General features: G+C 47.9%; 1 protein-coding gene across 1 annotated transcript; it reads left to right on the forward strand.

Annotated features, from left to right (window-relative positions):
* The first annotated feature begins 3,573 nt into the window (after positions 1-3,573).
* On the forward strand, positions 3,574-22,089 carry LOC126541189 (uncharacterized). Its single transcript, XM_050187874.3, has 5 exons — positions 3,574-4,022; positions 9,180-9,637; positions 12,281-12,332; positions 15,311-16,992; positions 21,257-22,089. Exons 1-5 carry the CDS (start codon positions 3,779-3,781, stop codon positions 21,677-21,679), a joined length of 2,859 nt encoding a protein of 952 aa, XP_050043831.1. The 5' UTR covers positions 3,574-3,778; the 3' UTR covers positions 21,680-22,089.
* The last annotated feature ends 621 nt before the right edge of the window (positions 22,090-22,710 follow it).

A 22,710-nucleotide genomic window follows, 5' to 3' on the forward strand; every position in this document is an offset into this window, starting at 1 on the left:
GGGCCTAAGCGGTTCAACATCAGCTTTCAATAAACCTTTCTTACCGATAGCTATAGAGGAATGGAATAGTTTGCCTGACCATATAGTAATGAAACGTAACACTTCCATGTTTCGCCAACCTCTAACTTTGATCTTGCTTTTGAACCATCTTTGATTTATTTACTTCTTGATGTGTTTGCTTTGGGTTTTTTCTGTTAGGTATAGTGGCATTCTTCTGTGTTGTGGCACTTGAATGTGTTCTACCAGTTGTATCCAGTTGAATATGTTTTTCGTGCTTACTTCATATGACATAACTATGTTTCTTCGTTTCCTTTCTTTATGTTTGCTCCGCCCTTACGTAATACCACGAGAGCTGCCCTTAACGATTATTAAATGATGATTATGAAGATGATGATGACTGCTTTCTACTTTGCAGGCTTTAGATTTCCGGCTGTAATTAACGAAAACTTAAAAACAAAACATTTCAAACTTCGCCCTTGAGTGATGTCGATGTCGGAGAATCAGCAGAGTTATTTAGGAAGTTTCTAGTGTCTTGGGGACCATGCGAACTGTTCAGCGCAAGTGTTGCAAATATGAGCAGCAGAGTCGACCTCTTAGTAGAGGTTAAATTCATACAGAGCGAAAGACCATAAGTATTAATTATTGCCGTAGATTACGTAGGACCCAAGTCTTCGATGGGCGAAATAATTGCAGGAATTTCTGCGACAAAGATCAGCATCTAATTAGGCAGCAGGATAGCAAGATAACCGCCAGATTACTCAGAAAAGATGCAAGCTCCAGCCTTCGCTAATGGGTTGCGTCTGTGGGAATAAAGTGGCAAGGAAATGGAACGAGATTATCTTGAAGCGGACTTTAAGGAACACGCACAGGAAAACGTTTTGCATGGCTTGGAATTATATTACCAATGAATTCAAGCTGTGCCGAATTTGAACTTGGGAAAATTAGCCATGGCTTGTTAACTCAAATTCCGATATCAGGGAGGGGTGAAAAATAACCTGGGGCCACCGTTAATTTATCCCCCAATGTACCGTGAAAAAAAAAAGAGGAATCAGGAGAAGTGATGAAAACTGTTCCCAAACAGGAGTGAGGTGAAGAGTGGAGCTCCAGAAAATCTTCCTCTACAGTGAGGTCCTTAATAGAGAAAACCAGGAAAATAATTCGAGCCTGACATAAAAAACACAGTTACATAAAGAACACGCTCGACAGGCGGAAACACAGACGTAGAGCTTGACTTTGTAGCAGTGTTAGATAGAGTAGCTTGTAATTTGTACATCCTAAAAAATAGAACAGAAGACAGCTGATATGGAAATCACGAAGAAAAATTAACGAACTTCAAATAATGGCCTTCTACAGCGTTTTATAGTAATGCGGCACTTAATTATAGGAAACATGCTACTGACATTTACAGGGTTACGTTAACGCATGTTCTGAATTAACTTTGGACACTTCCAGGCAGTTTTGCATCTTCCGTCCTCGTCTAAATAATGAAATTTGACTGCATTACGAGACAGCGAGATTGATTACGGATTTTTACGCCATCGCGCAGATATACAGTGTTAATGCGATACGCATTATTTGCATACTTCAGCCGTTTTGAGCATATCTATCTATCTATCTATCTATCTATCTATCTATCTATCTATCTATCTATCTATCTATCTATCTATCTATCTATCTATCTATCTATCTATCTATCTATCTATCTATCTATCTATCTATCTATCTATCTATCTATCTATCTATCTATCTATCTATCTATGTATCTATCTATCTATCTATCTATCTATCTATCTATCTATCTATCTATCTATCTATCTATCTATCTATCTGTCTGTCTGTCTGTCTGTCTGTCTGTCTGTCTGTCTGTCTGTCTGTCTGTCTGTCTGTCTGTCTGTCTGTCTATCTATCTATCTATCTATCTATCTATCTATCTATCTATCTATCTATCTATCCCCTTACCCAGACCCACTCGCCAAAGTTGTGTATAACTGCTTGGGCCACTAGGTGTGTGCTCGGGGTCGTTATTTGTGCCCTTGGAGAGGTTGCATCACCACCATTTCAGTACTGTCATCCAAATCTCATCACACAGTTGTCGCCATACCATTGTTGTCATGCCGTCGTCATGCATTCGGTGTCACACCGCCGTCGTGATGCCCATCCTGGTCGTTCAGCCATCCTCATTCGACTGTCGTTCCACAGTCGTCGTCATGCAATCGTTGTCAGGCCGTCTTCTTCAGGTTGTCGTTTTAACATCGTCACCATTCCAGCAAGTGATCCCATTTTCGTTATGCCGTCGTCGTCATACACAGTGCGTCGTTCCATCGATGTCAATGTTTTTTTTTTGTAATGCTATTGCAGCCCTACTGTCGTCATTATATCGTGCTTACGCTGCCGTCGTCATGCCGTCGTCATCAGACAGTCGCTATCATGCATCCGCTCTGAGACTGTGGTCGTCATGCCGTTGTGAAGGTGGTCTTTCCAGCTTCGTCACCTGACTTACACTATAGAGTCATCGGCACGCCACTGTCATCATACAGGCTTCATGATACAATCATCGTTACGCCATCGTCAGCATACACTCGTTCTCATCATTGTCCTCATACTGTCGACATGCAATCGCCTTCGTTTTGTCGTCGTGCATTTGTTGTCACGCCATCGTCGCGATGCCATCACGGTAGTCGCTTCGTCGTCATTGTAACGTTGATATCCGAATCTTCTGATGCCGTCATTAGCCATTGTCGTCAGACTACCGTCGTCATACCAGTGTCATCATCCCGCCGTCGAAACGTGTTCGTTTTATCGTCCTCATCACTTTAGTAACATCATCTCATTGTAGTCATGCCGTCGTCCTCATACCACCTTCGTCGATCTATCGACGAATTTCCTTGTTCGCCATTCTGGGGTAATGATAATGTCGTCATTAAATCAGCGTTATGCATCCGTTGTCAAATATCAGAAAGCCGCTATGATGCATCCGTGTTCATACAGTTGTCGTCATGCCCTCGTCATCGTACCGTTGTTGCCATTCCCGCTTCGTCATTCGCTTGTCACATCGTAAGCGTTACGCCATCGTTGCCAAACGCTCGCCGTCATCACGCTGTACTCGTTATACCATCGTTATCATTTCGTAACCGACATCACATTATCATGCCGGGGTCGTTATATCGACATTGCCGTTCCGTCAATGTCACTCCTTCAACATTCCATTGTTGTCACTGAGCCGGCATTACACAGTCGTCGTCATGCCGCCATGCTCATGGGCGACCTTCGCAAGTGAGTGCAATAGCAAAGTGAAATGATATCGGAGTATGTCGCATATATCCGAATAAATGAAAGTCTTGAATCGACCACTACAGATCGTAAAGAAAGGTCTTCAGCAAACGGTGTGTCCCTGCATTGCTCGAATGCTAATCGTATTACCGTCGACAGTCATCGTGAGATGAGTTTTGGTATAATTTTTTCCTGAAGACGATCAACAGCACGAAACAGAAAGGCCAGTCAATGAGTAAAAGAAAAGTAGTAGTAGTAGAAGAAGAAGAAGAAGAAGAAGAAGAAGAAGCTGCAGGCGCACCCTTCACGTGCTGCGCGCTCCATATCCCAAGGATCTGATCTGCATCTACGCGCAGCACTCAGTCTGGTGTCACGAGCTCCACCGTCGAACGGTTCGTTCTCAGCAGCGTCCAGCGCAGCGACCTTCATAGAAGCGTCCCAGCGGACTGCTAGCTTCCCTGGACATTGGTCCACGGCGGGCGGGCGCTTACAAGCCGCGTTGGCGCTCATGGAGCCAGGTCCCCGCGGGCTCCCGGGCAAGCTGGCGGCCGGGCCGGCCAAGCCCACAGCAACCTCTCCCTCCAAAGCGGCTGTTAGGCCCACGGCACCAAAAGACAACGAGTCTGCGTCGTTGCCGCCGCGGCTTAGGCATGCCGCTGCTCGTCGGTCGCAATCGCAGTCGGCCCGTCCGCACCAGCCACACACCGATTCGCTTTCCTCCAGCCCCACTACGAGCCCTGCCATAGTGGACGGTAAGATCTACGAGGCGCCTGAAATGCGTCAGGGTAGTCTGTACCGCCAAATGCTAAGCACACGAGCATGCCAAAGCGTTCGTGTACTTGGTCTTAAGTACAAATTGGGAGCCCCTGGCGGTAGGAATGATTCTGGAGCCCTTCACTGTGCGACATTTCTCATAGTCCAATATAGTTACTTTGGGACGATAGGCCCCACGATAAAAGAAGTGTTGATGGTAAAATATTTTTGGGCAATGTATATTGTAGTAGTTGCTAAATTATCACTCAGCCTAGTCTCGCTAATATAGTTTTCTAATTAACAATTTCGACTGATGTGTGTAACCACGGAACGAAAGCCGAACGGCAGCCAAAACAGTTTCAGTAAGTCCAAATTTGCCGCAAAATGCCGATTGGCATTTGCTGTGTTATTGTTCCGCACACTTTCTTAAGCACTACTGAAGAAAACAAAAACTAGGTAAGGCACCGACGTGGTTATTTGGGAACAAATAACTCCAAACTGGGCAGATCTTGGAATCATTGCAGTATTAACATAATTTAGCATAGTTCATATTTTTCAATTGGTCTATATGTTATTCAGGTAAATAAGTCTAAAAAATATCTTGTGCATTGGCTTTGCATTTACAGCACGATTTATCTTGCCTCCTACTGGTACTATCTTGGTTAGTAGCAATATAACCGACCTCTTTCAATGAATGTAAAAGTTGGGGATAGGCGTCGCCTGTAGCAGCTCCGCGACGTTTAATACACAAAGTTCATTTGCTTGGCACCAGTGACGCAGTGTAGGCGCGCCTGTACTTAGTACAGGCCTGAGCGTTCGCTGAAATCTACTGCTGCACTTGAACGTATCGAACAAATTCTGAATGAACTTCCCATTAGGCCTATGGCTTAGGGAAACTCCTCTTGTTAGAATTGTCCGAAAACTCGTTGCAGTTTCTTCAATGTTTATCTTACTTTCTCTCATATCCTAGCGCGATGTTTTCTCACACTGTGCGAGATGGCGTTACGTTGAAGCGTGTATCTCACTGTAAGGCTACTACATACGGCACCACGAGAGGCGTTTCGTGTGCATAGAGCTTAATGTATAAGGTATCGTGGTGACGTATCAGGCAATTATGGCTGAACCACTCTATCCAAATGTACATTGGCATATGAAAAGTGGTCTAACCAATACGGTGCCCAGACGAGTTCCTCATCCATTAACGTTTCGCGGATGCGCAGGCAGTGCTTTTATTTCCAAAACGCTGTTGGTTATACCACCGTGTCGATAAGTCAGTATAACGTTCTGCAAGCCCCACCCAGGCCAAACACACCGGAAGCACGTGCCACAGAACCGTGACGTTATTGTATGTATGTATGTATGTATGTATGTATGTATGTATGTATGTATGTATGTATGTATGTATGTATGTATGTATGTATGTATGTATGTATGTATGTATGTATGTATGTATGTATGTATGTATGTATGTATGTATTACCAGTACTCATGTACGGAGCAGAAACCTGGAGGGTACTACTTAAATTAAGGACGACGCAACGAGCTATGGAAAGGATGGGTTTAAGCTTAAGGGATAAGAAAAGAGCACATTGGGTGAGGGAACAAACGCGAATGAATGACATCTTAGTTGAAATCAAGAAAAAGAAATGGGGCAGGACATGTAATGAGGAGGGAAGATAACCGATGGTCATTAAGGGTTACGGACTGGATTCCAAGGGAAGGGAAGCGTAGCAGGGGGCGGCAGAAAGTTAGGTGGGCGGATGAAATTAAGAAGTTTGCAGGGACGACATAGCCACAATTTGTACATGACCGGGGTAGTTGAAGTATGGGAGAGGCCTTTGCCCTGCAGTGGGCCTAACCAGGCAGATGATGATGATGATGTATGTATGTATGTATGTATGTATGTGTGTGCGTGTGTGTGTGTGTGTGTGTGTGTGTATGTATGTATGTATGTATGTATGTATGTATATGTATGTATGTATGTATGTATGTATGTATGTATGTATGTATGTATGTATGTATGTATGTATGTATGTATGTATGTATGTATGTAAACGCCTTCTAAGAAGCAAAACCAGCGAAATAACTTTGCTTCCGAAAGTACCGTGGCTATTTACTACGAGTATTTTGCTGCCGCCTGGCAGCAAACCAAATCATGACCATGACCGGCGTTACTAAACCATGACCGGCAGCTTTACGGCTATCCTTAACAAATTTCCGATCATGGCATTCGACCTGCAGTAACACACGAGGCAGAAACTTTGGAGGTTTAAGCAGGAAGCTAGGTAGAGAAGCTAAGGACCGTGCTATAAGTGATGGAACAAAACAACAAAACATTAAGAGGCAGTAAGACAGCGTTTTCGATTGGAGAAAAAATGGTGGCAGGGGCTGCTATTTTATAGTTCAAATTAAAAAGAATTAGAATTGGGCAGGCCATGTAATTCGTAGGACAGATAATAGATGCTCTATTGGAGCTGCCGAATGTGTGCCGAGGGAAGAAAAGCGCAGCCGAGGAGGGCAGAGAAGAGAGAGAGGGCTGGTATGATAAAATTAGCAAGCGTACAGCAAAGTATTGTGCCGGCTGGAGCAAGACAAGGGTAATCAGATATCGATGAGAGAGGCATTCGTCTTGCAGTAGACATAAAACACTATGACGATGAGGAGGGTGATGATTTGTATCTACTTTATTGCTTACGAAAAAATGGCTCGCACATCATTTTGTACAAACTGAAGTGTCAACCTGAGGAAGTTTCGAACACTTCTCTTGCACCAAAAGCACCGAAAACTAGGTATGTATTGAAATCCGTGACGTACCACTGACGAATCTGCGCTAGGGTGTCTGAACGAAATTGAAGAAATGACAAGTTTCACAAATTACCAATTTCTGCAAAATGAAAGAAAATGGGTTCGGAAAGAATTGTTTAGTATTTCCTTTAAGTTGATTTATGTTTTCGGTGCCACAATGCCTCCTCGTATGATTTCATATCGTAGCGCGCGATAAGCCAGGTCAAAAAAGAGGCGATGAGACAGATTCGCGACGATAAGTGCCTTGATGGCTTTTTTTTAGCACGCAGCTCTCAAGCGCCCGTTCCTTCGTTGAGCATCGGCGTCCCTCGGCGTCCTTGGCGTAAGCGAACGAGCACAGCTAAGGATGAAAAAGCGAAAAAGGAGCGCAGCGAAGGGAGAAATACAGGGAGAACGAAGAAAGCGCGAGGAGGAAAGCGGAGGAGGAGGGTTCAGCGAAACCATAAGGAGGAAAGCGGAGGAGGAGAGTATGGCGAAAGGGCGAGGAGGAAAGCGTAGTGTCGCACGAGTCGTTCTCCATGGCGCTGTCCAGGCATGCGGCAAGCGCGTCCGTTGATACCGTCTATGGAAACGAAACGTTAGCGTGGGCTTCGGACCCACTGCGCATGCGCTGCCTTGCTCGCGCCGCCGCCGCAAGACAACGCGCTCCACGCGAGCCACGCGTTCCCGTGCGCACGTTTTCTTTGTGAACAATGAGTCGGTCGTCGGCAATGAATCGGTCGTCGGCAATGAATCGGTCGTCGGCAACTTTTCTGCCCTTCTTTATCCTGCGCTACGTATAGAAGTCATACTATACTACCTCACCCAAACCAATGCAGTCATGAGCTTGCTCGTACTCTCACCAGGTCAAATCCCTTTAGTACAACGGGCACATCTCCCCAACGTCCACCGCTTAAATCAATAAAATCGAATATTGCTTTCCTGTCACGACATCGGCTTCAGTGCCAGCATTTCGTCCCTAAAGGAACTACTGAACAGATGACACCAAAAAATGTTAACATAAAAATAGGGATGTTCATGATTATTTGAATTGGTTATATTTTTTGCATGCCGATGTTTTGCTATGCGTTCACGTAAAACAGGTGTGTTAGAACAATGTCAGCCTATGATGTTGTTACACCAGCGTGTACGCTTTGCGTTCGTCTATCTGGCTAGTACGTGCCTAAAATAGCGGCGCAGTATCGCGTTTCGTAATATATATCGCCGCATCTAGTTTCCACAGCATTGGCGAGTACGTTCTCTCGCATTTACTTAGAGAGAGCTCCGGGTTATGAAGATAAGAAATGTGTTTAGCAGAGCGGAAACTGCAGCCTGTTGCCGAAAAAGACAAGCGAAGCAGACACTGCATACACTTGGCGCTAACTCGCAACTTGTCATTTAGTGTCAACTGTGTCCGCTTCTTTTGCCCTTGCACAAAACATTCGCAGCTCTACTACATGACACCAAGCTGAAACACGCGACTATATGTGTATGGGCTAATTCGTAGGTGTTTTGGCATCAAACAATGCTTAAAATGGGACAAGAACAAGTACACAACGCACTGTGTTATGCATGAAATGCTTTTAGCTCCCGTTGTCGGTGACCTTGAAGTGACCTTGATCTAAAAGGCAGAGCTGTTAGCCGGGCACTCAGACGAGAACACCCGGGCATCGTAGTGAGGATAAAACGAGATCACCCAGACCACCAGTAAAAAATTAACAAAGCACGGTCTCTGGCCCGCAACCCTTTGTAGAGGACCACTTTACACACGCTAGTTACTGCGCAAACAAGTTACAAAAATATTCCCGAGTTTGCTGCAATATTTGTTCACAATATCACTCAAACTGTAACATCTAAACGATGAAGTTTTATTTGTAATTTCCAATAGCGACGTTCAAATGGCAGAGACAGGTCACATTACACTTGACTGTCATCTTTTGGCGCTGAAACAGCTGGCTGTGCTCGTTTCAACGCCAGCGGTCCGTGAGTTCTGCGGCGCGGGTTTTTGTGCTCGCTCGAAGGGTGGTGCAGCGCTACGTGGCGAAGCCGGCAGCGTCCGGCGCGTGACAAATGGCTGTTGGGCCGAGACAATTGCCATGAGGTCCAGTTTAAAACAGGCTCGTGTGCAGCGGTGTGGTGTGCTGTAGGTTGTGCCGTTGCACTATACCCATTTTAAGATCGTGGCTACTATCATCACCCGCCAATCTGCTTTGACGGTAGCAATTTCATGCTTGCATCTAGTCCCGATTACGGTAGCGCCGTAATTTTTTCTTGTCCTTGCGTCGTCATTAGCAGTGTTTGCTTCCAAAACGCCAATCTTAAATACTAACGCATTACTATTGCTACATCTATGCCGTATTACCCTATACCAGGAGGTGCTCACGCACCCGACGCTGCACCGGTGGCAGAAACCAGCGACGGCGCCAAGCCCGGTGATGCCAAGCCCTCGAAAAGCGCCAAGAAGTCCCTCATCAAGTTGGACGAAGCGAGAAACAGCGTCATCCGCTCCCGCAAAGCGCACGCCAAATCCTATCGTCCGGCGTCCCCGGCAGCTCACCGGCCGCTAACCGGCCCGCATGTAGCGAGTGAAGAAGGCATCGCTGCCTCGGCGCCACCTCCCAAGTCTCCGCCGCTGATCAAGGCTGAGACGTCTGGCGAAGACAAGAAGGAAGCCGGGTCCGGCGCTCCACCCAACGTTCCAGTCATCGCCACCGCTTCGCTGCGGCGGCCGATGCTCAAGACAACAGCTTCAACCGGGTTGCCCACGGGCGGCGGCCTCAAACATGGTGCATCCGTCGACGCAGGGGCGTTGGCATCGGAATCGCCTGCGGTGAGGCTTGCACTATGCTACTTGTCCGAACGCGGGATGCAGAAAGCATATATTTAAGGCGAATCGTTTTGTGAACACTTGCGGACTTTGCTGACCATACCGGGTCAGCATACCGGGATTGGGAAGAATTGGGGATAAGAGTAAATGGAGAATACCTTAGTAACTTGCGCTTCGCTGATGATATTGCCTTGCTTAGTAACTCAGGGGACCAACTGCAATGCATGCTCACTGATCTGGAGAGGCAGAGCAGAAGGGTGGGACTAAAAATGAATCTGCAGAAAACTAAAGTAATGTTTAACAGTCTCGGAAGGGAACAGCAGTTTACGATAGGTAGCGAGGCACTGGAAGTGGTAAGAGAATACATCTACTTAGGACAGGTAGTGACTGCTGATCCAGATCATGAGAGTGAAATAATCAGAAGAATAAGAATGGGCTGGGGTGCGTTTGGCAGGCATTCGCAGATCATGAACAGCAGGTTGCCATTATCCCTCAAGAGAAAAGTGTATAACAGCTGTGTCTTACCAGTACTCACGTACGGGGCAGAAACCTGGAGGCTTACGAAAAGGGTTCTACTTAAATTGAGGACGACGCAACGAGCTATGGAAAGAAAAATGATAGGTGTAACGTTAAGGGATAAGAAAAGAGCAGATTGGGTGAGGGAACAAACGCGCGTTAATGACATCTTAGTTGAAATCAAGAAAAAGAAATGGGCATGGGCAGGACATGTAATGAGGAGGGAAGATAACCGATGGTCATTAAGGGTTACGGACTGGATTCCGAGGGAAGGGAAGCGTAGCAGGGGGCGACAGAAAGTTAGGTGGGCAGATGAGATTAGGAAGTTTGGAGGGTCAACATGGCCACAATTAGTACATGACCGGGGTAGTTGGAGAAGTATGGGAGAGGCCTTTGCCCTGCAGTGGGCGTAATCAGGCTGATGATGATGATGATGATGATGACCGGGCTGCTACTGCTGGCGTTAAGCTGATTATATCACACAAAGAAAGGCGTGTTAGGTGTTTGATGGTAGAATGAAAGCTCGGGCTCTGAGAAAGACAGTCCAATGCTCCACCCATTACGGTGCGACGTAGCCGTTATACGAATCCAGCATCCGGCGACCGCTTTCTCGGAATAACAGGAGCCGATCTCGAAGGTAATGATTCTGCGGATTGTTTGCGCCGGAAGCAATCGCAGATCCGGAAACCCGCCATAGCCACCATGTTTTACACACCACCTCTTTCACGCAAACGCCTGTCGTGCCGCCTACAAACAGCCCTTTGAGGCGATTCACTGTTAAGTCATTTTGCATGGCACGTGTGCGCCAGGGGTACATGAGCGCGTCCGTTTTCATGAGGCCGCAGACGCAGGGACAAATCGATCGAATAGTCAACCTTGCCGCCGTTTGTCGCGTCGCACTGCTTTCTGCCCACCCCTACCTTCACCATTTTGTCCCTCGACAGAAATTAAACCTTTTCCTTGACCTCGCGGCATCACGGCGCCGATGTCTCGCGGTGTGCATTCGCGTGAACTGCTGCTTGAATTTTTGCATAGCTGGTGAACGGTACTTTGTATAAATATTGGATTAGATTATTGCTATGACCTGTTAGTTTCCGGGATCTTTTTTAATATTTCTAGAATTTTTTTAGAAATCGCCTGTTGCAGATAACATAATTGTCCTGAAGCAGGAATATGCGAAGCGGCGGGCAATGATATCTGCCATAAGCTACCTGCCGCAGGCAACTTTTTACATAATTTCGGAAAACCTAAAAGTGATAAACTCGCATGTACCTTCCATAGGAGTCCAAAAGTACGATTGAGCGCATGTTATTGTTGTTGTTTAGTTCACTGTTTCACAAAACCTTTGCTTGACGTAACATATGCGTTGTGTCAGCGTAAATGTTTAATATTGCTTTCACAGCTTGACTATAAAATTCTTCTATAGCAATAGTTTATCGTGTCCCGGTAAAGCGTGTGGAAGGTAGTGTACCGTGAGGAAAGCTACACAAATACGTTGAACTAAACACATAGCGCATGGAAGCGTCTTCTTCAACTGTACAATAATACAAAGGCGGATATGGACCGAACTTTGTTTCTAAGTGGAAAACGTTGCATAAAATTGGAGCAAAATGCATCACAGGAAGAGTTGACATACCACCAGGTATAAATTGAAAGGCAAGCCAGAAACAACTGCTCAGAGCCTCTGTCACGCGTAATTACAAGAAACTGCGACGTGTGATCGCTCTGTAGCCAGGTTCTAAGCATAGAGTAGTCCCAAGAGTAGGTTCCAGAGTGAATAGAACCACCGTTACAATTGCAGGTGAGCCTGGAAACGAAACAACGCACTGAAGAAGTTTCCGAATTATTCGCGTTTTGAATTTGTGATGATAGTTAACATTAGTAAATAGGAGTACTAAATAACGAGATCGTAAAAAAAAACACTCGAAGAGATGCACGATTGCTCGACCTTCACCGAAAATGCATGCCGTGACTATGTATATGACACTCAGGCTCTCACACGTGAACACAGTGAAGACTAAGAGCTCGCAAATGTCATGAGTCATACACATTGTTCAATGTGCTCCTCATATATTGACATTCACGTCTGACAACGGCAAGAACTAATGCGGTGTACATGTTCTTACGCAGGCTTCGGATGATATTGAAAGCGGTACGACCCGACGCAAGTCTTCTGTTCGATGTGAGTACGCACACACACCCTTCGCATTGTTCCATGTAGTGGCAGAAAATTTGAAAGACATTGATCATGTACCGTTTCAGTGTGCCTCCAGGAAGAGTACGTACGTGTGTATAGTATAGCGAAATGCTATAGTTATGCCTCGGTTTCAAAAATCGTTGAAGAAACAGGCGGCACATATGAAGAGGAAAGGGTCCTTTCAGCAAGAAACACCTGAGCCCGAATGTTACGGCGGGTATGCAGTTCACCAATATCACGTGATTCGCGCGCATACCGCAGGGCACCGCAGTCGCCGTTTAATTTTGTCATACACTAATGCCGCGCTGCCAGTCAGCTTGCCGTTAATTTAATGATGCATGCTTAATTTCTGAATAATAGAGAAATGGAGAGGGTTCATGACGCCACAGTTTCGCAGTATGTTAGTGCTGACTCTATTACTGCAAAAAATAAGAACTACAGGCTAGATTTGGTTCCTCCGGTGTGATAATTTGTTCTGAATGAACGTGTTACTACTCTGTCAGTACCATGCATGATGTTCACTCTCAGTTATTGGGGCGCGGGCAAAAGCTCACGCACGGGAAAAAGTAATACTCGTGGTACATGCAGGGGTCCATCAGCGGCCCTTTTCCTGAGGTTTCTTGTGAATAGTGGCAACGCTCCAGCCAGTACTAAGCGGCATACCGCGTTCATAAACTTGTAGATTAGCAGCCTGCACACGCGTGAAGTTGCAACGTGTCCTGCGCACACATTCACTAAAGAACGTTAGACTTGGTGTCCTTGTACGCTGTTCGCTGAGGCCATGATGGTATAGCAGCTCCCTTGGAAGCAGAGCCAATCGCCTCTGACGAAATATGTAGTCTATATGGCTATATATATATATATATATATATATATATATATATATATATATATATATATATATATATATATATATATATATATATATATATATATGCGTTCTCTTAGCCTCACTGGTGATGTAGAATGACGACACACTGCCATTTTGATAGTTGCTCACGTATTGAAAGAATGTAGAGGGCACTAACACCAGCGGGCAGCAAATCGTAGCCGGCTTTAGGGTAAACATAGACAAATCTGCCTCGCGAACGCAGCTTTATTGGCGATAACGCATGGGCATGTTGCACATGGAAGCGACCAGATCTAGCAGCCGTCGCACTCATGTTTTATTGAGACGGCTTAGCCATGGTGAGGATAATTATGGTCCCGGGCTGCAGCAGTATGTTTAGGATCCGCGAACTTGCATGTTCTAGTTCTCGAGCGTAGCGCGTGTGCTAATCGTAACCAGTGTTCATCACCATCATTCACGTTGTGGGACACTGTCACGGACTAATGGTTCTTTGCGTATAGGCCTCATGAATATTGCAAACTATATGATCGTCCGTTGTGACACTACAGATAACAGTAAACCATAAGCTACGATAGATGGTGGTGTTGCAGCAGATGCGGTTAGTCTTGCAAGAGTGGCCTGCAATTGTTCCGCCTGGACGTCTTGTACGTTGTGTTCAGAGGTGTTAGCAACGCATGATAACCTATAAAGATTAAGCTTTAGCTCGGGTGCTCCTATCTAAATACATGTAAAAGGGGAATTCGATTTTCTCGGCAGCCATTGCAGCAAATTTGACGAGGTTTGTTTCATATATAAGAAAAACTTAAACTCTAGTGACTGTTGGTTTCCAATTTGAATTCAGATTGTCAATTTTTTATTAAACATTGGCGAAATCGAAAATTTTCAGAAAACGACACTATCAAGTTTACAACTCTGTAACTCTGCAAAGAAAAATTCACAATTCTGTGAACTTTATCTGATATTACATCTAAAGCGGACAAAATTTACATGTTACACATGAAATTAAAAAACAAAAAATTTGTAATGCGTAAATACAGCTTTTGCAGAACTCTTGTGCACAGCGTAACAAATTCACATGGCATATCGAATTTGTCCGCTTTGAATGATCTAATGCATGTCGTTTACAGAACCTCGATATCTGTTTTTGACGCAGAGCTAGTCATTTATAAACTTCGTGCGTTTATCTTAATTTTTTCGAACTCTCGAATTTTTGAAAATTCTTTTCATAAAAGTCAGGCCCTAAACCGACATTTCGCTTCCAACAGTCACTAAAATTTAACTTTCTCTCTCAAGTGCAACAAATTTCATCAAGATCGGTCCAGGGCCGGTTATCTCAGAAAAGCGTTCTCGCGTTTTACGTGTATTTGAATAGGCCGCGTCGGATTTGGGCCCGAGCTAAAGCTTCCTCTTGAGTGGCATCACCCGAGCGACTGCAATATTAAGTGGTCCGCTAAAGTGTGCACGTGCTAAAGGCCGAGACAGAAAGGGCCATATGTTAGAGACGGTGTGCTCGTTAGCAACGAGTAACTAGGCATACACTTACGCAACAATATATTTCTATGCTTTACCTGCTCTGGCAAACGCCTTAAGAGAGGAGTGCAGGATTTGCGAGAGGCCAGAACACGTCACAAACACAAGCCCCGACAAATAAATGGTTACGCGCATTAAGTCAGAGCAGTTCGTATGGTGAACAGTGCGCAAATAGACTGCTGTGTATAACATTTCGTTCATGTTGGCATGAAGGTGTCAGCATATTACCGGGCAACTTTTCATGCGACAACATGCGGAAGAAATTCTGTGCGCTAGGAAAAAGTATAACAGAAAATGTGAGATTGCCAAGAGTCTGCAGTGATTCCTGAATAATTAAAAGCCTTATTAGGTGCGTTTTTTCTTGTCACCGCCATTCGCAGGATTCAAGAAAGCTCCTGAATACTATCGGGTTAATAGAACTGAAGCTTTACAGAGATGGACTGCGTACTTTGGGGACAATGCTACAGACGTTGCAAAGTTGCAATTGGGCGTTTCTCATGAATTGAGTTGAGCCACATCAAATTATAAGACTCCGTCAGTTTAGGTTGATGCTCAAGTGACGCTCGCTTTGCTTGCTTTGTAGTCGGAGCCACCACCGTCCGCGAGATCTCCCACATAACTGCGTCCCTCATCGAGCACCACCAACAGATGGTGGCGCTCTTCGTGCTCGGCTTCCTGTGCGTGCTCATCTCAGCCGGAGGCGTGCTGCTCTTCTTTGTGCTGCGCCAAGGGACGTCGCACTACCTGGACGCCTGCTCTACGCTGGGCTGCAAGCGTGCCATACGGGACCTGGAGCGCCTCATCGACGTGTCCATTGACCCGTGCCACGATTTCTACGGCCACGTATGCCGCCGCTGGGTCAGCCGCTACGACGCTGGCTACGTGGAGAGAGCGGCCCGCGACCTGCTGCGAGACCTAAACAGCAGCCTGAATGAGGTCGACGAGCCGAACCGGGTTTCGCCCCGCCTGTTTAGCCTGGCGCAGTTCTACCAGTTCTGCAACCAGTTTATCGGCGCGCGAAACCTGCAGCTTTCCGACATGCTTCGGCCTTTCGAGCAATACGTCGACTTGCTCGCCCTCTCCACCTTTCCCGAAGTCATCGGACGCGTGGTCGACCTTTCGTTGGCGCTTGGAGTGCGCACGCTGTTGGATATCCGACTCGTGCGCATGCAGAAGACAGCCGTGAGGCTTAGGATTGGCTGCGGCGTCTCGCTCGCCCAAAAATGCTGCGAGAACTCGTCGGCCGAGCTACACCTCTACCTCAGAACCTTGCTGAGCGCCATCTCCGAGATTCTGCCCAAGGGTGGTCCACGTCACTCTCTGGACGCCTCCGACATCACGGATGTGGACACTCACGTCCATCCTCTCATGGTCGCACCGATAAACGAGCAGAGCTACGTCATCTCGGTCTTCGAGTCGCTCAACAGAGGCATCAGCAGTGACCAGTGGCGGGCGGCGATAAACATGGCTCTGCCGAATACGTCCCATCTGAAAAATCATTCTCGAGTAATCGTTACCAACGTGGACGCCATCACGAAGCTGCTCGACTACTTCGGAAGCCGCAAGGACAAAGGCGTGGTGTACGTATACGTTCAGGTGCTCATGGAGGCGATGCGCTTTGACTACCTGCGCCGCCGAAGCACTGAAGGTCCGGACGGCGCCGTTAGGATATGCTTGCGCGCTACCTGGAGCGCACTGAGTGGCGCCAAGGACGTGGTAGCGTCACAATTTGTCCGCTCCCACGAGACCATGGCGCGGGCTGTCTTCGAGCGCGTGCTCTCTTCCGTGCTGCAAGATGCCGAGGGCTCCCCCTGGATGGGTGACCTCATCAAACGCAACGCCAAGGTCACGCTAGGGGGCGTCTCTCTGCGGAGTTTCGCTGCGGCAGTGTCCAACGGGTCCGCGAACGAGGGGACTGACGTTAGTGGTCTGAGCGCGTCGTCGGCGCTAAGCGAATTTCCTGGCCTTTTTATGGACCTTCGAAGAGCGCGCCAGAAGCGCTTCCTGGAACACCCGCCACTGCTACGGGTCAGCACAGACGAGTACGGCAGCGACGACTTCCTGTTCTTCGAGAGCCGTGTGGTGTATGACGTGGTCTCCAACTCGCTGAGGGTTCCAGAGGCTGTGCGGCGTGAGCCCATCTTGTACCCGGAGGATGTACCGCTCGAGTTCGCCCTCGGAACTCTGGGCATGCTAATGGCGCGGGAGCTGCTTCGGGCGGCGGTACCAAGCAAGATGCCGTCATTGTGGACGAATCAGGAACAGGTGAGCTCTCAGCGTCGTGCTGTATGTTGCAGTCAAAATTAACGTGGCACTGAATGGGGTAAAGCTGGAACAGAAGGCGACGTGAGCACGGGAATGCCGCTGTTTTCTTGCTTGACTATAATGTGTAGGGTACGACAGCTGCGAATTTGCCGCGGGTACAATAACGGTGTGTTGCGGAGCCCTTTGGCGCCGCCTTACGGTAATAACGCGCCTCTAGTGAGAACTTCTGTGATCACTGTAACTCCCCTGCCACGACAAAGCTTTTGTTGGTTTAACGAGACAGAAAACCTAGTAGCAAGAACCACAGTCTGTGGCGCCCAGCACCTATAGCAGCGCACGGTTAATGTAGTCTTGAACAAGATCGCCGTTGCAATCACCGTTCCGTAGACAAAGCCCGCTGGGAGAGTAATTGTTCAGTTATGGGATGATAACGTTCAACACGTGCAAGATGTACAAGTTGGGTTTTGCATTAGTGCCGACCTGTGCACTAGAGACGTGTGATCTCATAAGTTAGGTCGCCCAAATGGTGTAAAACTGCGAACGGCCCAACGTATCGCGAGAGAAACTTGCCGTACGAGCCGCGCCTGCGCTGTGGGTTCCGACGCCACACTAAATCGCCTTTTTTGAAAGAAACCGGTTCATGAGTGCTGCCCTACCACTGCTTTGGGCGGTTTTGCGATTCCGTAGTACGTATTACTTTGTTGTGTGGCGCATCTGTGGCCACTAAAAGCGCTCGTGGATACGCTGCAGCGTGTGGGCGAATTTAGAGTGCCTAATGTCGGATCATCATGCGTGGAAGGTAGCACATCATAGTGGAGACATTCCGGAACAGCAAAGAGGAAGCTGGCTCCATTCGCCGAGTAGATGGTTTATACAACAGGCTGTCACTGGTACAAAACCGACCAGCGGCTTTGGGAGTGCGGGCTGCGTCCGAGACTCCAAGCACACGTTGTTGCGCTGTTCCTGCTGAAAAGCGGCAACATCGGAAAATTTAGGAGTGATAGCAGCCAGACAGTCATCGAAGCTGTCTGCTGAATTGTGTCGTTGCCAATGATAGTCTATAAATCAATCTGCCGATAGCCTGATCGATTCTTGAAATAAAGGCTCATAACAAATATCACAGCCTTGGTGTTCACCAAGGCCATCAATTAGCACTTCCACGTTGTTTCGCAGCATTGTACCCGGCAGAGACATCTGTGTCGTATTATCATCAGCGACCTCACCTCTGTCGGTCACGGTGGATAGTTTTCCGGCCATGGTGGTGACAATGAACGTTGCCGCGGCGAGGGAGAGGGACACTGACGTTAAGATGGTGGAGTCACGCTGCGGTCGGAGAATCGCGGCGATTTGTCGTGGAACGTCGTTAGCGAAGGTCGTCGCAAATGAGCCTTGAGTCGCAAATGAGCCTTGAGAACAGGGATGGCCGAAGTTCGGACTCTCGGGCGAAAACGACGTCGGTCATGGTTCATACCACCTTGGTGTTTGGCGGTGCTGGCGACAGAAACGAGCAATAGGCCCGGTGGCACCGCAGCTGCAACAAACAGGAGGCTCGCGGCCAACTTCGCATCCACCAAAGAAGATGTTAGCACGCTCGGGCCGGTAATATCTCTCGTTTAGTTCGGGGTATCCAGTTGACGAGCGATGCGGATGTACAGCAGGTTTGCGATAACCAAACTCCTGGCGGTAGTTAACGTTGCATCCTTGATCATGGCCTCGCGCTGTAGGGGTTCCCGCCTGTTGTAGCAATGTATATAGGAGTCAGTGTGGGACGGTAAGGCTGCTCAGCATCATTAAATCCCATGTCGGTGGTCATTTATGCGTGTCGCCTCAGCTCCTCCCACGAGATCTGCCTAATAATAGGCGATGTGAGATGGAGTGATGACCAGTCGTCTTCGCTGGCCACAGTCGTAACATTTGCAAGCCGGCCGAACTCCGGTGTAATGCGCCGCGTCTTGAGGGTCTCGAAAGTGCTGCAGTGACGCCGATGAGGAAGTATCCTCGGCAATTCCCTTCGACAAGTGATCAACTTTGACCTCCTCTAACATGCGAGGATTAACCGTTCTGCAGAACTTCAGTATGGCTTCTCCCATTGAAGCAGTGTCTGCTCTCCCTGCTCCTTCGCGAGGGAATAGCTGAAACGCTCTTTGATTTCAGACACGAAGCGATCCCATGTTGTAGGCGTGTCCTTCTATTCATCTAAACACATGAGCGCCGCGTCCGTCAAGAACAAGAAAACGTTTGAGAGCTCACTTACTCCGTCCCAATAGTAGTTGCTCACTCGTTTGTAATGAGTGAACCACTCGTCCGCGTAATCACCGGACTTCCTGCGAAAATGCGAGGCTTTACCAGCTGCTGGCGTCCTCAGGAACCAGTGGCCCCTTAAACTGGTACTGAAGCTGGTACAGTCTGGTACAGTCTGAAACTGGTACTGAAACTGGTACTGGAGCTGGTACAGTCCGGGTTCCGTCTTCGTCGCGTGGCATCTCGATCACTGGTGGTAATGGAGGCACTGCAACAAGGCCACTTCGGTGGTTAGAGAACCGTGTTCCGTGGTCGAGGTACCCTTCACCTCCAGCAAAACTGTTACGCATGATTGTGTGTTTTACAGATGTAGGCTACCAGAGATGATCCATCCGGAAGGTAACCACTGAAATGGGGTCGCTCGCCACAGTAACTGTAGTCGGCTTCTTATTCAACCTATTTTTCTAGCCGCATTACAATAATATAGCGAAGGCTGCTGACCAATGGTGCCGAATACTTACGAATGAGCGGCTTTGTGAATTCAGTGCCTGCTCTCTAGGCAAGTGTGCTGAGATAAACCCTATGCATGCGGTAGCATATGCGAGAACTTTGGCCTCTTGCCTTTTGCGGGCAATTTCTCACGCGCAAACTACACCACGGAGATACACAAATTCGGCGTTGCATGACTCTACATACTGAATCTAAGTGGCCCTGTAAAGGTTCCGCGTATTCGTGAATCGTTATCATGCGAATCCCTCTAATGACCACGCTGTTGTGCGTTATCCACTGCTGCTATCACTCGTATGGCAGGCTACCTTTCATATTGTAGAGGTTAAGCAGCAAGCATTGTGCCGGCTGTTCATGGCGCTAACCTTACTATATACGACATAAATTCAGAATATACCGTACCATAAACAAACTCGACCCCACTCCGCAATGCCATCACGCCTAGGGACAAACGCATACAAAACGCGCTAGGAAACCTCCTCCGTAGTGCCTAGGCAGAGACATATGTCCAAGGGTCGAAAGCCCCCAAATTTTCTCTTTTGCGCCCCATCCGCGCCTGCGCACAAACGGCTGGTGATCGCTCAACTGAACGTCTCGTCTCTAAATCTGATCGGTCCATGGAGGAAGGAAACTGAGGAGACGCCGTATACCCCCTCCACGCTCTAGGAGAAAAGTGTGGAGGAAATCACGCAGTAGGTTCTCCTTTGTTTCGCTGTTTTTTATTTCTTTGCTGTAGTGGCCCCACCTTTCGGGCCACAATGACGGCTTTGTTATTGTTCTGTGCGCTCACACGTGTTGCTCCGTAGGTTTCGTACCGTGGCAAATGAGCCGTGCGGGCAGGTTTGCGTTGGTCTCCCTGTTTTGTTGCGCTGTGTTATCTGGACCATGCTCTACCGGATGTTGCTGTGGCCAGGTGGGACAGGAGGAACTAAAGTTCGTGAAATGAACGCGCATGCAACGCTGTACGCAATGTACCGCGCCACATGGCAACGGACGAAGGAATATCCGCGGGAAATTTTGCCCTCTTTGGCGGAATCATGCTAACGTGCTAACGATTGTTTAGTATTGCTGCGAAGCGCGCGGGTCCGAGCAGCACGGTTGCGCGCAGCGCGGCGTGGTTTCGCGGGAAATGTAAACAAGAGAGGAGAGCTGGTCCGATAAGCGGAGCAACGCCATGAGCAACGCCAACTTCCGGCTTCACTTTCGCTTCACAAAGAGTGACGTCAGGGCCTCTCCTGAGTTTCCTTCCTGGCAAGACTGACCGTGGATCGGTCAGTCTTGCCAGGTGCGATGCGAGAGCCCTCACGCTACGATTGTGTGGCAATGTCAAGAGATGAAATATTTTCAGAGCAGGTTCGGGACGTCAAACCTCCCCATTTTAATATGTGACGAAATGCGTGACGCAACTGTTCCAACAACGGTATACAATGCTGCCAGCGCAACGAGGAACTTCGCCCATCACCCTACATACACGCCTAAAGCTCATGTGTGGGATCGGGTTCACGTATGCATGCAGGTGGCATTCATGCGATACGACCAGTGCGTGGACTCTCTGCGAGGCGCGATGAACATCTCCCTGGAGCGGCCGCAGGACAACCAGGCGCCCGAATACTACTTCTGGCTGCAGGGGGCGCGCACCGCCTACGCGGCGTTGAGCGCTTCCTACGCGGCTGAGCGGCGTGCGGTCAATTGGAACACCTACTGGCGCGCCGCTCAGCGGACCTTCTTTCGCCGCCTCTGCCTGCTGTCGTGCAGGCCGGATAAGCCAGAGAGGGATGACGTGCCGGATAAGCGTCACAGCTTTGACCCGGCGTCCGTGAATCTGCGTTCCCCTGCAGTGCCCGCACGTGTCTCGTGTCAGCTGCCCCTGCTCAACATGCCCGAGTTCGTCGAGGCGTTCGAGTGCTCCAAGACGGCGCCCGCGTGCGCAGTGGCGTGACGTCTCCGCGCGCCACTACGGAGCGTGCTGTGTGTGTGTGTCTCACACACAAACATGCGTTGGTGCCAACAAGCACATGGCTTGATGCGTGTGGACTGGGAGCATTGCGTCGGTAGAAGTAGGCTGTACTCTTCTGCTGCGCCTCCAGTATCCGTGCAGCAGACGATGTGGTCCTTCGCGGCAATGCGCAGATACGCTTCGCTTGTGAATAGGTTGTGCTCGGCCCCATCGCATTCAGATGCGTCGTTATTACGCGACTGCATCCGCTCGCACACCAGGGGGACGCAAGCTGACACGTTATTTTTCTTCCGCGTTTTTTTCTTTGTTTTTGCCTCTAATGAACGAATTTGCTCTGAGATGCCTGCATATAAGTCAACGGGATGTAAAATTACAGTGCCTATATTAGCGATTGTGTGACTCTACAGTGCATATTGTATTTTGGAACGTTTATTGTTTGGTGTTTGCAGATACGTGCGGAGCAGATGCATTAGTGCGTTGATTATTTGCAAATGTTTTTGTTCAAATTCCTCATCGGTTACGGCGTGTGATTGGTTCTCGCAGTGTTGAACTTCCCTTCCAGTTTACGCTGATATTGTTATGCACTTTTGCCATCTGAGTAACGGCGCTTAAAGGCTCAACCATTTGGAGTACATAAGCCGTATATGTAGCACGGACGTGACTTTCTGATCGTGGTTTGTCCAAAATGGCTTCGCTACGATACGACGCATGTATGCAAACCGCACATTGTCTCATTTGGTGATGCTCAAATTAACAGCGATTGTACGTTTCTGTAGTTCAGGCAGTTCAGGATAGATACCGTCCTTTCATTGTAGCAAAGTACTAAATGAAGTCTGGCCTCGTAAACTAAAGTTTTCCGTGCTGGAATTGTGCGCAACGAAGCTTTACTATACGTAATGCCAGTTATCCACGATTTAGCATCGAACTGCAACAGGTCTAGCACAGTTTCGTATATGACATTACATACGTACGATCACGTAATCTTGAAGCAGTCATAAACATATAAAAAGGAA

Source organism: Dermacentor andersoni, chromosome 2, assembly GCF_023375885.2.
Source record: "Dermacentor andersoni chromosome 2, qqDerAnde1_hic_scaffold, whole genome shotgun sequence".
Taxonomy (NCBI): domain Eukaryota; kingdom Metazoa; phylum Arthropoda; class Arachnida; order Ixodida; family Ixodidae; genus Dermacentor; species Dermacentor andersoni.